Below are 14076 nucleotides of genomic sequence, written 5' to 3'. Positions count from 1 at the left end.
GTTAGAAAGATCGTTCGATAAAAAACAGATCTCATCAAAGATAATTGCCCGGTCTAGTACCCTAAGCCCTCTTCATTAAACTTGAACTTTCCAATTACAAATTCATGATTTTGAACTTTGGTTCTCAATCCGCTCCAATTCCAAAAATCCATCATCGATATTCCCACTTTTTCGCAACTCAGAATCAAGTTTTTGGCTCGCCATTCTTGGTCTCTCGACTTTCAGGTTACTTGTTCTCTCTTGCAGCGATTTTGCTTAAAAATTGATAATTGAGGAACGAAAAAAAGAAGGTGTACTTTGTCGAGGAAAAGAGCGATTCATCATGAACTCGTGAATAAATCGAAAAAAGGTTGTTTTTCGGCGATAAATCTCGTGAAAATGGCATTTTTCAGAAAAGAAACATGTAAAATTGTGAAATAATCAGTTATTTATGACGATTTGTGGCAAAGGCGGAGGAAAAACTCAAATTAAAAATGGGTTTAATGGATTGTTGGATACAAATCGAGATTTGTTCTCCATCAAAATCGTTCATTTTTTCGAATCAAACCGGCCCTGATGGTAAGGATCGTCGCTTGCAGCTGAAGAAAAAGAAAACCGGTTTCGCGAGTTCTTTTCAAAGTTCATTTCTCCGTTAAAATCTCTCATTTTTTCGAATTAAAAAGTGCAAATTGAAAATTAGGAATATAAAACTTGCAACTAAATGCTGTGAAATGGATGAATTCTTCATCGCAGCAAGAAAAAAGCTTGCGCCGATCCTTGACGGCTAAATAATTGACTTTTGATTCTGAAAAATAGATGCTCACTTGAAGCTTGATATATTCGTTTTACTGACAGTGATTTGCATGTCATTTAAAAATTGATAATTCTAGCTAGAAAAAACAAAAACCAAGACTAAACCAAATATGGAAGTGTATTTTTCGATAGCCAATAAGATCGCTGTATTATGCCTACCGGCCAATCAAAATCTTTATTCATAAAATCAGTTCCATATTTTTCGTTCTGCCCGAATTTTGGGCCAAAAAGACCGGGTTTTATCAATTTATGGAAGTGATGTTATGGATCAGGGTTTTGATTGGCCGGTAGATCGAATATAGCAATCTTATTGCTTATTTAAAAATCACTTGAATTTTTGGCTGTGACCAGAAAACCTTCTTATAATAGCCTTAAAACTCATCTTTTTTTGAAATTCTTTTGAGTAGAAAAATATGCTACCATGAACTTTCGCCTCAAATACTCATGCGCTCTCTCGTCCAAACTCGAAGCCGTCGATTTATTTGACCTGGTACTCGATGCTCTTGAGCACGCTCTCGAAACATTTGGCGTCAGGAAAAGCGAATCTTTCCGCATCTCCAAATGATGATTTTCTCTTCAGCTTGAACTCACAAATGCGCTGCGATTTTCTTACTTTTAAGCTAATGAAGTGATCGGTGAACTTTTTGCTTCTTTTACCAACCGACGAGAAATGAATGATAAATTGATTTCAAGTGGCGAAAATCAACGTTCTTTTGATAGAAATGGAGGGATCCGCTCTTATTTTTCATCAGGTCGAATATGCTAGGATGATGTCCTGTCTCAGCGAGCTGTGTAGAAAACCTGAGTCAGGGTCTGTCTTGGTCGAAATTGTAAAATTTGATTAAAGAGTTTCACAAATGATTTATGCTTCCGCCCATTTTGTCGCAAATAATAAATCCCCGAAGTAACATTTTACAATCGATAATGAAGAGTTGTCTTTTTACCGCGCAGGTGCACCATAACAGCTAGCTGCACTCTTTTTTCTTGCTTCTATTTTGCGATTCAGTGGGAGAGAAAAAATTTGAGATGGAGAAATTGGCGGTTTTCATATTTTTTGTAGACGAAGTTTTCGGTCGAAAAAGTGGAGCGAAAGGTTTGACTTTTTTTTTGAAAATTGAAATCATGGAAGAGTTTTGAATTTCCCTTTTCTAGGAATACAGGATCCAGGTACAGTCATTTCAAATAGAATCCATTTTATTTAATAGATTATTGCTTTGTTAGTCAATTAATTTCAAATAATTCCATTTGAAATTGAAATTTTTATAAATTTTTCACTAAAAATCATCCTTTTTCAATTAATATCAAACATAGGAACTACTGGTGGCGCCGGAAGCGAAGACATCTCCTTAAACCTCAACAGTGATGACGGGACTTTTGCCGATTTTCTCACAGGGCTTGAATTTATCGCAGCTGTTTGCGTCGCTGTCGGGACAGTTTGGGTGAGCTCCAAGTAATTAAGGATTTTATGAGAGCTAATCGGAATTAGATTTTTATTGTGATCAATCAAATTCGGAAGATGCCGATGAAACACGAGTGCCCGTTTGATTTCTCGAAGTTGCAGGATCCCATTGATAGATGCCAAGATCTCAGGTAATTTTCGGAATTTTTAACGAATTTTATGTTTAAGGTACATCCTCAGTCAATCGAAACTCCGCCTCCCAGAGCGCAAAAAGGCCCACAAGAAAATCCTCTACAAACTCTGGGGTGAAAATGACCTCATCGACAAATCAGAAATCCACAACGTCATGGCCCATCCGGAACAAGAATTTGCCTTTGTTCGGAAATCAATGATGGTCAGAAGTGCTCTTCCTACTATTTGAATAAACATTAATCACAAAAAAATTTATGATTGAAAATAACAAAACTGAGTCGTAAACTGAGTCGGAAACTTAGTCGACTCGGAAATGAATCTACGATGCTCTTAAATTCGCTGAGTTTCATAAAATGCTTTTTTGAAAGAGCGTTTATTGACGAACCATAATTATTTTTTGACCATGGAAAAAGAGGTCGAAAAGACCAAAAGATATAAAAATGAATGTGGTGTTATAATTGTTGCACCAGACAAAATAAACTGTGGTATGTCCGTCAAAGATCGAGAAATTCAAGAAAACTACGACATAAAAAAGGTTTTATTTGCTTAAAAATATTTCTAACTGGAGATTATTTAAAGAAAAATATCATTGAACGGATGGAGAAGCATCGCCTTATTCCGAAAATTATACACACATCGAATTTCGCCCATGCGAAAAAGCAATTGAATGATTCGTACTATGGTCCGAAAAATTTCTGTGACGTTGAAAACCTGATTGTCATTCTCCTCACTGATGGAAAAACATCTGATGAAGGAGAAATTGTTCTTTTCGAGAACAAAGAATGTCATTTAGGTCTTTTTCTAAAGGAATTGTTATGCAGCTTTTTTGGCTGCAGACACGAAAAAAAAAATCGACAAATTTTGATTTGTCGGCTTCTTGGCTGCTGATTAGCCAGTTTGCCGAATCAAGGCTTTTGATTGGTTGAAAAATTGGGATAACAAAAATTTGTCGGTTCATGGACCCCCCCCCCCTTTCCCATCAACAAAAAAATTTTAAACAAAGCTGCATTACTTCTTTAAGGAAATCATGAAAAACAAAGACACAAAATGTAAGCTAACATAATATTTCGAATTTAAGATACATAAAAATGTTTCTTTTATTGGTTTAAATATTTTTATAGACAATCATCTATTGGTTGTTTCTTTTTACCCGAGGTTTGATGATTCGTAGATCAAATTTAATGAAAAATTAAAGAAATTTTTATGAATCGACTTCTTTTGGAGAAGGTTTGACAAAAACCATTGAAGATGAAAAGAGGATGGCAAAGAAGAGGACCAATATCTTTAGCACAAGCAAGAAGTTATTGAAGAAATTCGATGCGTACAGTGTAAGACAAAATACGATGAAAGTTTTTGCAAAAGACACTGATGAAGGCAGAGTTCGAAATTTCAAAAATGCCACGACTGCTACTGGCAGCTGCCAATTTTTGCAGTCACTTGGCAGTTTTAAGAATACTGGCAGTTACTGGCAGCTGCCAACTTACTGCCATTTCGGAAGATATTTATTTTTCTTCTAGAATGACAAAGAAATATAACGTCAATGATCAAATTTTCCTCCCGAGACCTTATTTCTTTCATTTTTCTATCAAAAGAGACATTCATATTTCGAAAAACGTTTCTTTTATATGTTCAACTTGTCGAAAAAACTGTTTTTTACTCTGTTTGACTAAAAATTCTATAAGTAATATGGGTATACAGTAAAAACCCGAAAATTGGCCGGTTTTTAGATACAAATTCCCGAAAAAAGCGGCCAAATTTTTGGTTTTTTGCCGGGTAGCCAAGTTTCCCCTTCAAAAACCTAAGCTTCGAAATTTTCGAAAATCGGCATGATTTTTACATTTTTGATAAATTTTATTCAAATTTTTGCTTGTTTTAAGACATTCCTATTTGATTTGAGTGATTTTAAATGATATAAACACTTGAAAAAAGATTGAAAAAACCTAAAAATGATCAGAAATAGCATCATTTTGGCCCAATTCTGATGGAAAATTTTTATTTTTGAAAAAGCGGCCAAATTTTCGGTTGATTTCAGGTTCGAAAAAAGGTGGATTTTGACAAAAAGCGGCCAAATTTTGGTGGGCAATTTTTGGGTTTTCACTGTAATAGTAAAGTGGCAGTCGCCATTTTCTTTCAGATTTCGAACTCTGGATGAAGGTCTCAATTTATGTATGGATTTGATATTGGAGTTCGCTAAAACAAAGTATGAAAGAAATTTTAATAAAATTTTATACCAAGGACAGGCTCAAAATTTTTTATCTCTCTCTAAAAAACCGAAGTCTTCATAGATATTTTTTCTGCAGTAGCCGTCCAAAGAATCATTTATTTTCACTCATTCTCTCCTTTGGGACAATGGGTTCGTCAATATAGAGAAATTTCGCGCTGATGGACAAGCTTATTCTTCATACTCCGATGATGATGATTATGAGTACAATATTCCTTATGCTCCAATTTTTCTTGCTATTGTCAACAATTTCGAGGAGGTCGGAGATGCCTGTCTTGATAATAATGACATGAGAGGTATTTTTAATTCGGTAATTGATAATATCAACTTTTTTTTTTCTTCAAGATTTTATAAAAATTGTCAATGGTTACTTTGGAGAAACTTTCAAACATTTTCAAATTGCTGGAAAATTTAATTGGCAAATGGAAATCATAGATGACCATCAAAACAATACATGTACAAGAAAGAACCCAGTTCCTATCGAGAATAATGACGGCAGGGATTTGATGAGAGCCCTGATCAAAAATCAAACAAATCCACCAGAGATGAGAGAAAATGACGATGTCTACAGATTGATAAGAAAGGAAACAAATTCAGAAATTTGGAATGTACTTTTGAACGAGGTCACAGTGGGAGAAGCTAAGAATTTGCTAGAATCTTTCAAGAATGAGCAAGAATGTCCAATCGGTACATATGTCGTATGACTCGAATCTCATAGTTTTTCAGTTCTTTACATAAGTTCACATGGTTATTATGATGCACAAGGGAAGAAAATATGCCTTTCACATGGGGATATAAGTCTCAACAAATTGATAAACATCCTTCATGGTAAGCATTAACCTCAATGCAAATATAAAATTGACATAGATGACGTTCCAAAAATTATTTTCGCCGACAACTGCTATGGCAAAAACAGTGATTATACAGAAAATGCGTGGCGACGCAAAAAAGACGAACGGGAACAAGATTCGGAAGATCGGGAAAAAAGTCCCAAAGCACCAACGACTAGTCCTCCAACTTTGCCAAAAGATCCAGCTACGCCGACGGACAAGCCTCCTGTTATTGGAGGCTCACCGGCCGCTGGAGGTGCTGGAAGTGCATTGCCGAAGAGAAACCAAAATAAAAATGACAGAAAAGAGATGACAGAAATCCCAAATCAGGAAATCAACGAAGAAAAACCGGTTGAACCTGAATGTTCGCCTTCGCCAGAAATTCCACCAAATACAATCATCATTCATGCGTCGCCATTCCAGACTTCTGCCCATCAAGACGATGGATCAATTTTTCTCAAAGGTAATTTCAATATTTTTTCGATCGTCCATTTTCTATCTCATGATTCATGACTGTTTTCAAGCGCTAAACGAATCTATCGTTTTGGCTTCGAAAGATAAAAAACTCGACATACTCAAGCTTTCTTTTGTGATTGCCCGAAAAATGGCGGAAGAACCAGCTGTCAAATATCCTTGTGAAAATTTTGCTCCGATGTGCGAAACCGAAGTGAATCTTAAAAAGAAGCTCATTCTTGACACAACTATCAAAAACTCAACGAAAAATTGACCTTTTTGCTTTTGAAATTTACTCAAACTGCTCTGATCTTTCAAAATATAAAATTTTGCCTTCAAGAATCAATGATGATCTCAACCAGTTATTTTCTAATCAAAATAAAAATCAACAGAAAAAAGAATAATTGATTTCTTTTATTCGCAAGAATTGACGGTTTGAATTTGAAAAAAAAAATTTTGAAACAGTTTATTAAAGTTCTGAGCTTTTTAAAAAAATTATTTAAGCGAAGAATTTAGAATTTTTCGGTTTAGATTTTTTCAGTCACAATTGAACGACCCTGTAATTGAGAATAATACAGCATCGGACAATGAGAATCATAACGTAGCTCTAGAAACAAAGTTTTGTCGAATGAATCGACAGAGAATGATGCGACCTCAAAGAGCAAATGCCGCGTCCGACGGCACAGGATAGCAAGTTTTTAAAAATAAACCAGATCTTCGATTTTCTAGTGAACAAATTGACCTCTTTTCTTTGTCATTTTCTGGAGCGCTCTTTGTCGAATCATAAAATCATTCCCATAATTATACAGTTTTTAAAAGAAGAACCCAAAAATGACAAAGAAAACAAGTCAGAATAATCACTAGAAATATATGAATGAACTAAGGCAAGGCATAACTTTACATATGAAAAAGAATACTTGAATGAAACCTAGCTCTAGAATACCTTCCTTGACTGATTCCCTTGATTCCTACTTCAAGAAAAACAGTCAAAATTGAAAGTTCTCAGAGCAGGTTTCGAATAGTGAAAAGAAGAAATAAGGAAGGTTGAATTTTGCGACGATAAGAAATCGACCGCGTACTGAACATAGAACAATTTCTGAATGATAACGAAGTTGAAAACATGTAGGTTGAGAAACAAGAAGTTCATGAAGGAAAAAATGGGAGAAAAAGATGCGAAGAGGATTTACCACTTCAAGACATGAAATAATTGGGGTTCGGGAAGGATTAAGGGACTCACAAGCGATAAATTTCAAGGACCGGGAAAACCCAAATTCTTGAGATTTATCGCTCTTGAGATCCTTAATTTGAACCTTAAGGATGGCAACAACGATATAAAAACTGTAGTTTTCTTTCGTGTCGACATCCTTAAGAAAAAAATGAGCTAGGAATTCATCGTTAAAACGAGCAGAAAACCTGGCTTGAAAAAGGGTACTTTGAATATAAAAAAATGTAAAAAAAAAGTTGCGTGAACGAGGATAATCACCAGGCATATTCGTTTTTTCTTTGCCGGAAAATATGATCCACGAAGAATGGTTTTCTTTAAAACGATTGATACGAGCGGCGAGCGGACGAGACATTTGATCCCAAGGTCATAGATGGCTAGAAAAGAGGATTAATAAGACTTCTATAAGGAGAATAGGCGGGGCGCCCTTAATTTTTGAACGTACCTGTGAAAATGAATTTCACTTGAAAATTATACAATGAGAGGAAATTGGATGAGGTAAGCAAGGTTTAGGCGCGGAAGGACTTGGATCGTGGCTGCTGAATTGGCTGCCTCATTGAGCGGGTCATCATAGTGCGGCCAACTTTGGAACCCTTTTTCGTCTTCTTCGAGGGCTTTTGGTACTTGTCGCTGGGCATCGTTGGGATCAAATCTGAATTCGGGTGGGTTAATTTTGGAAATCTATCAAAAACGAAGAGAGCCTGAATCTCCTGGCGAAGAGCCAATTTTTTAAACGAAGAGTTTGTATGAATAGAAAATGGTCACGTGCCAATGATCAGAATCCTTTTGAAAGAAAATTATTCAGAATTTTATGTTTTTAAATTGAGTCTTGTGGAAGAAAAAGCTGAGCAAACCATCACGTGATTTCTCATTTATCAAAATTAACTCCCAAAACATTTGCCCTAGAAATAGACAGTCGAAAAATATGTTTCCCACTTCGTCTTGAAAATCACAAAAAGCACTTATCAAGCAATTCGCTGTCTTAATTTATCAAAAGAGCCAAAGTCCAAGAGCGCCTTTCCCTCAAAATAATCGCTCAGAAAAGTTGAAAAAAAGTGATGACAACATCAAAACATCTGCGAAGCATCACGGGACCCCTGGGGCACGGTGTAATTGATGTTTTTTTTTCGGGAAATTTTTTATCGATTTGGCTCTCGGTTTGAAAATTTGGGAAAAAATAGTGTTGATGAGATTGAAAATTCGCGTTTCTCAATACCTTGAATCCTCCTTGCCGATTTGCGAACCGCGGTTTTGTTGTTTTCCGGCCTCCTTACTGGCACCGAGGGAGTTTCCGATTCCGATTCGTTCTGTTGTTGCTCCTAAAGAATCGTTTGTCAATTTGAAGCAATTTTGTAATTAGCATATTTATGAACCAGCCAGGTTTGTATTTTACGACCAGAGCCGAAAAGACCAAATAAGGCGATCAAAATTGATCGAATTTAAAACTCACGTGATCAATAATTTCCCATCCCTCGAGCTCGCTCTTTTCCATCGCAGGGACTCGTTCTTCCTCAACGGAGTAGCCGAAGAATGATTTAATCGTAGTGAACATCTAAAAACAACAAATAAGCAAAGATGAATTTAGCGAAGCGACACCCTTATTTTATCCTTGAAAAAAGATTTTGTTTAACTTTTTTGCATGATAAAATAAGGGTGTCGCTTTCTTAAATCATGAGAAAATCTCAGAAATATTTTTTTTTTTGAAATCGAAAATCATGAAATTCCTTATTTTTATTAAAATTTATTTAAAAAAAAAATATTTTTTTTTGAAAAAAAATGAGTTTTGCTTACATTTTGGTCGTTTTTAAGAATTTCGTCTCTTGTCGAGTCTTTTTTGTATTTTTGAGAATGAAAGCCTTTTTTCGAGTCGTCACGGCGCTGAGTATTCTGCGCGTAGGCTAGCCTTAATTAACCAATCCTCTTCGCGCTCGGGCCCGGATCGAACCAACTCGTGATGCTCTTCTGGGACAAAGCAAAAAAACATGAAAATGCGTCACACACAAGTTGGACGTGGCCTTAGATCACGCGAAATTTAGAAGTTGGCTCACGCGAAATCTTGATGGCCATCACGTGCTTTTTATTTGAATTTTTTTATTGACATATTGACGCAAAATAACATCTGAAGTCGAAACACCATCAAGAATCGTCTTTAATTATTGCTGTATTGTAAAAATTGGACCCGGAAACCTTTGAAAAAACCTGTGTCAGGGTCTGTCAGACCCTCTTTCAGACCCTGACTCAGGTTTTTTTAACAGGTTTCCAGCCGAGGTTCACAGTAAATATGCAAGAACAAGGCTTTTTGACATTTTTCTTAATGAAAAAAAAAGGTATTTTATTCAAGAACTAAGTTTTTTTTTCAGGTTAGTGCTTCTTTACTGAATATGTCGTCAAGATTTGAGCTTTCTCGCAAAATTTCTTTGAAGCAGGAATATCTTGATCGAAGCACTCCAAATACCGTTGGAGAGCAGGAGTCGCCTTGTGAAAAGAAATCATCGGCCCACAGTAAGGTTTTATCACGGGAGATCGCCATTTCTTCGAATTAATCGTATGAACCATTCTGTCATTCATTCGTATTCCCGTTATATTCCCGATTTGGCCAAGCCAGTGGCCAAGTGAAGTTCCTCCAAAGTCTGATCCGTATCGGACATTCGTATTTTTTTCTGTGCAGAAAGATGCGTCTCGAACATGGTGGCAATATGGCTTTTGACTTGGCTCGGCAACCTGAGTAGAAAACCTGAGTCAGGTTTTGAAGAGCAAAAATCAAAACCTGACTCAGTTTTTCTACTCAGGTTGCCGAGCCGAGGCTTTTGAAGAATTTCCGTCATGAGATCCCAACTTATAAGGACGAATTCGGCATCAGGGCCTGGGCTTGGAAACCTGTTTTGTAAAGCTGAGTCAGTTTTCAAATCGCTAAGATAAAGAGCCGCACGGGGTTTTTTTTAATGGAACTTGGCGACTGCGTTATTTAAAAAACTGCTATTTTGGTTTTCATAAAAGCAATTTAAAACCTGACTCAGGTTTTGTACACAGGTTCAGAGTTGCAAATTTGTTGAGCTGAGTGAGCTGAGCTGGCTGAGTTCAGCTCAGCTCAGTGATTTTCCAAAATGATCTGATCTGCTCAGCTCAGCTCAGCTTAGACAAGTATCACTCAGCTCAGCTCAGCTCAGCTCAATAATTTTCGAACATAATCAGTTCTGCTCAGCTCAGCTAAGCTCAGCTCAGCTCTAATCAGGCTCTGCTCAGCTCAGCTCAGCTCAATGACCTCTGAAAAAGGGCAGCTCAGATCAGCTCAGCTCATTTAGCTGCGAAATAGGCCAGCTCAGCTCAGCTCAGCTACGAGAATTTTTCAACCAGGTCAGCTCAGCTCGGCAAAAATAAACCAAAATTTGCAACTCTGCACAGGTTGCCGAGCCCAGATCAGGGCGACTCTGCAAACTTGGTTTTTGGATGTCGGAGTCAGGATGCCACCAGCCAAAATACATTCGAGGGCTGTATTTATCCAGGACTTCAGTTGGGTATGGAAATTTCTTCTACGTATTATCGGATCATTTTCGGAAATGATTAATTTCTACCCATTACTGTTTGATAGAGATTCGAACAACCATAAAAATCATCGTCTGTTTTTCCCACAATCGTTCCTTCCGGATAATTAGTAGCGACATATTGAAACCAGTGGTACATTTTTTCTCCGAATCCCTTCGAATACCCGCTGAAGCTCGCATTGATAGAAACGATGTCTCCGAAGATTTCATTTTCGGCACGCCACTCAGGGGTCCAGCTGTCGATGATGTATTTATGCTCGATTTCTGATGATAAAAGCCAAGTTTCTCGCTGAGCTTCTCTTCTTTCATAATTTTCGAATGTTCTTAAATATAATTTAATTATATTAAGTAGGGGGGGGGGTCGACGAGAATCGGGATTTCCGTGACGAAAAATGCGGGAAAACCTGATTAGATAGGCAAAATCTGATTTTACTCGTGGATAGAAAAGGGTTGTCAAAATCAGGCGGCGAAAACTAAAAAAAAATTTTGGCCAGAAAAAAATTGGTCAAAAATCCCGTCAAAGCAGGGCCATTTTCGCGAAAATGCACCAAAAATGGTCATTTTTTCAGAATTTTCTCAATTTCACCCCTTAATCTCATTTTTGAGGCTCTATTGAGCCTAAAATCATTTGATAAAAATTAGATTTAGGGGATGAAATGAACAAAAATGTAAAAAAATTGACCATTTTTGGTTTTCGCGAAAATGGCCCTACTTTGACAATATTTTTGACCGACTTTATCTGGCAAAATTTTTTTCAACTTCTCGCCGATAGATTTTTTCAACCCTTTTCTATTCACCAATTGAATCAGATTTTTCCTATCTAATCACGTTCTCCTGCATTTTTGGTCAAGGAAATCCCGATTCTCGTCGACCCCCCCCCCTTAAGAAAATATTCTTACGCTAAAATTCCAACAACGACTCTTCTTTTTTCATTGCCCTTTTCAGCTTTTGACTCTTGATAATCATCATCGCTTGTTGAAGAATTTGTACTGTACTGGGATTCTGCTTTTTGGAAGTAATCCTGAGTTTCATCAGAAGTCCCGAAATGCAACACAATAAGAAAAAGCCAACAAAAAAGAAAGAAAAAGCAAGTTATATCTCTGTGACGGTTTATTTCCATTTTTTTCGTTCCGGAAGGTTTGAAGTTCAATTCGAATGCTTGACCATGATCAATGCCGGCAATGAATTCCAAAATGCAGCATTGACATTTAATAAAATCAAAAAGAAAATGAATAATGACTTTGAGAATATTGAATAATTGAACACGAGTCAAAAAGAAATGAGTACAGAATCAAGAAACCTGTGTTGAAAACCTGACCCCGGGTACAGGGTTCTAAATCGACTAGTCGAGTTTCGACTAAAGTCGAAGTCTAGTCGAATCTTAGCCGAAAAGACTAGCTCGACTCGACTTGATTGCTTGTGGAAATAAGTCGACTCGACTCGACTCGACTTGACCCTATTAGTCAGCGACATTGCCGACTAGTCGAAAAAATCGAAAGCAATGTTGCTGAGAAAGTCGAAAAATCTAGTCGAAAAAGTCGAAAATTTAGTCGAAAAAGTCGAAAATCTAGTCGAAAGAATCGCTATCTTGCTTTCGACTTTTTGACTTTTCTTTCGACTTTTCGACTTATTTTCGACTTTTTCGACTAAATTCATATAGTTTTCCAGGTTTTCGACTTTTCGACTAATAAGTCTATTCAGTCGGGTATGAGCCGGGTATGAAAGATAATCCTATTCAAGAAAACTTTCTGAACATGATGACCTTTGATCTTTTGCACTCAAGAATTCTCACCTGAGACAAAATTAAAAAAGAGACAAATTATGATAAAAACAATTTTTCTTCTTCTTATTTTCTTTGTATCAGCAGATTTTCAGGATCCAGGAATGGAATTTCGAGCGTCAAAGTCTTCCTTGATTTCAATGAAAAAAAAACGGCTTGAAATTTAATGCCAGCGATTTTATTCAAAGGCGAAAAGGGTTCCAGGGGTGATCCTGGCTTGCGAGGTCCTGTTGGAGATCCTGGTAAAGCCGCAGATTTTTCATGATTGAGATGAGTTCAGGTGAAACGGGAATGATCGGCTACAAGGGTTCCAAAGGCCGTCCGGGGCGACAAGGGCCACCTGGGCGACAAGGCGACCCGGGAGACTATGGAGAAAATGGGAAGCGAGGCGAACCGGGAGAGCCGGGTCCGAGGGGGTTCAAAGGCGAACCTGGAATTGACAGATCTCCAAGAAGGTGAGCTTCATTATTCATGAAGAGTCAGGGGAAACTGTCACACCCTCACTTTTCGCCCTTCACTAGGAGCTGTCAGGATTCCTGACTCAGGAACCGACAAAAAATTTCGACAAATTTTGCGTGGCCTTCTGATGGGCCGGTTAGCCGTATCCAGGCTTCTGATGGGTTGAAATTTCCACGGAAAATTTGTCGAAATTTTTTGTCGGGTCCTGACAACTCCCCTTAACTGGAGCCTCTAAGCATAACCTACACTTTTTAGGAGGGAATACAACAAAGTCCAGAAAACCGTCAAAATGATCGTCAACGAAATCTGCGGTCAAAAAATTCTCCCTTCATCCAATTATCTCTGCAAATCAAACACAAATAAATAAAAAAACTTTTCATGAAAGATTTTTATTTTTGAGTTTTATAACGAAAAATAGGGCCTTTTAGCCGAGTTTGTCGAATCCTTTGAAATTTGAGTTGAGTAATTGGTTGAGCATTTTTGATTCTAATGCTTTGTATTCCACGTCGCTCGGGATCGCAATATTCTGCAGCTGGAGCGAACTGAAATCAAGAATTCATAAAAATCACGACAGCGTTTTTTCTCAAGGGTATCTTTTTTGATATTTTCCCTTTATGATTATCGGGAAAATATATGACAAGAAAGAAAAAAAAATAGGGTGCTCGCTGCTATTAAAAAGCGGTTAAGGGTGTCAAGTTCTGTCAACATCGATTTCGGGTTAGGGTCAAACCTTAACCAAATCGATGTCGACAGCCTTAAGACTAGAAAATAACAAAAATAAGGGTCTCACTCCGTAAAATAAACGGTAAAAAAATTGGTAATCTCCTTATATATCATAAAATCCGTTATCTTAAGGGTATCTCTTACGATAAAAAGTCACTAAAAAACATCTACTTACTCAAAAAATTTTGGACTTATCGCTGAAGCAATAGCAAAGATCGCAAAGAGGTATCTCAGCATACTCAAATACAGTCTTTCAATATCTAAAAAGGAAATGAGAACTTGGATTTTGTATTGAAAGCGGTTCTTTTCCTTTTTTATAATTTCTGAGCGCGGCGCCCTCAGCTGGCGCTTGGATTCTTTTTCGCTTTTTTGGAATGGATAGTTTGCTTGTTTGATTTGGGAAATTATACAGTGATGTCTTTACTGTTATCTTGGCTCAAAAAATCCGAAGTTAAAAACCTGA

General features: G+C 37.1%; 4 protein-coding genes across 4 annotated transcripts; 3 read left to right on the top strand and 1 right to left on the bottom strand.

Moving 5' to 3' along the window:
- Positions 1-1754: 1754 nt before the first annotated feature.
- Positions 1755-2612, top strand: LOC145704420 (uncharacterized). The gene is made up of 4 exons (XM_081781878.1): positions 1755-1885; positions 2104-2231; positions 2279-2382; positions 2420-2612. The coding sequence occupies exons 1-4, from the start codon at positions 1819-1821 to the stop codon at positions 2610-2612; spliced, it is 492 nt and encodes a 163-aa protein (XP_081638004.1). The 5' UTR covers positions 1755-1818.
- Positions 2613-4955: 2343 nt separating this feature from the next.
- On the top strand, positions 4956-6215 carry LOC145695644 (uncharacterized). Its single transcript, XM_081772649.1, has 4 exons — positions 4956-5291; positions 5331-5432; positions 5472-5897; positions 5959-6215. Exons 1-4 carry the CDS (start codon positions 5027-5029, stop codon positions 6159-6161), a joined length of 996 nt encoding a protein of 331 aa, XP_081628775.1. The 5' UTR covers positions 4956-5026; the 3' UTR covers positions 6162-6215.
- Positions 6216-6286: 71 nt separating this feature from the next.
- On the bottom strand, positions 6287-9056 carry LOC145695807 (uncharacterized). Its single transcript, XM_081772838.1, has 5 exons — positions 8901-9056; positions 8560-8661; positions 8326-8428; positions 7555-7761; positions 6287-7486 (listed from the first exon to the last, which is right to left on the bottom strand). Exons 2-4 carry the CDS (start codon positions 8659-8661, stop codon positions 7619-7621), a joined length of 348 nt encoding a protein of 115 aa, XP_081628964.1. The 5' UTR covers positions 8901-9056; the 3' UTR covers positions 6287-7486; positions 7555-7618.
- A 3426-nt stretch (positions 9057-12482) lies between these two features.
- Positions 12483-13257, top strand: LOC145704403 (uncharacterized). The gene is made up of 3 exons (XM_081781853.1): positions 12483-12673; positions 12712-12886; positions 13146-13257. Exons 1-3 carry the CDS (start codon positions 12598-12600, stop codon positions 13255-13257), a joined length of 363 nt encoding a protein of 120 aa, XP_081637979.1. The 5' UTR covers positions 12483-12597.
- The last annotated feature ends 819 nt before the right edge of the window (positions 13258-14076 follow it).

This window comes from Oikopleura dioica, chromosome 1, assembly GCF_907165135.1.
Source record: "Oikopleura dioica chromosome 1, OKI2018_I68_1.0, whole genome shotgun sequence".
NCBI classification, from domain to species: Eukaryota; Metazoa; Chordata; class Appendicularia; order Copelata; family Oikopleuridae; genus Oikopleura; species Oikopleura dioica.
Note: the sequence above shows the minus strand (reverse complement) of the source record. Positions and strands in the feature narration are given on the sequence as shown.

Bases quoted from the DNA above. Each gene is read 5' to 3' on its own strand.
- LOC145695644 (XM_081772649.1), top strand. From the start codon at position 5,027: ATGGAAATCATAGATGACCATCAAAACAATACATGTACAAGAAAGAAC. The intron at 5,292-5,330 runs GTACATATGTCG...ATAGTTTTTCAG, and splicing joins TGAGCAAGAATGTCCAATCG to TTCTTTACATAAGTTCACAT. The intron at 5,898-5,958 runs GTAATTTCAATA...ACTGTTTTCAAG, and splicing joins TGGATCAATTTTTCTCAAAG to CGCTAAACGAATCTATCGTT.
- LOC145704420 (XM_081781878.1), top strand. From the start codon at position 1,819: ATGGAGAAATTGGCGGTTTTCATATTTTTTGTAGACGAAGTTTTCGGT. The intron at 1,886-2,103 runs GTTTGACTTTTT...TATCAAACATAG, and splicing joins TCGAAAAAGTGGAGCGAAAG to GAACTACTGGTGGCGCCGGA. The intron at 2,383-2,419 runs GTAATTTTCGGA...TTTATGTTTAAG, and splicing joins GATAGATGCCAAGATCTCAG to GTACATCCTCAGTCAATCGA.
- LOC145704403 (XM_081781853.1), top strand. From the start codon at position 12,598: ATGCCAGCGATTTTATTCAAAGGCGAAAAGGGTTCCAGGGGTGATCCT. The intron at 12,674-12,711 runs GTAAAGCCGCAG...AGATGAGTTCAG, and splicing joins AGGTCCTGTTGGAGATCCTG to GTGAAACGGGAATGATCGGC. The intron at 12,887-13,145 runs GTGAGCTTCATT...TACACTTTTTAG, and splicing joins ATTGACAGATCTCCAAGAAG to GAGGGAATACAACAAAGTCC.
- LOC145695807 (XM_081772838.1), bottom strand. From the start codon at position 8,661: ATGTTCACTACGATTAAATCATTCTTCGGCTACTCCGTTGAGGAAGAA. The intron at 8,429-8,559 runs GTGAGTTTTAAA...ACGATTCTTTAG, and splicing joins GATGGGAAATTATTGATCAC to GAGCAACAACAGAACGAATC. The intron at 7,762-8,325 runs GTATTGAGAAAC...ACCCGAATTCAG, and splicing joins ATCGGCAAGGAGGATTCAAG to ATTTGATCCCAACGATGCCC.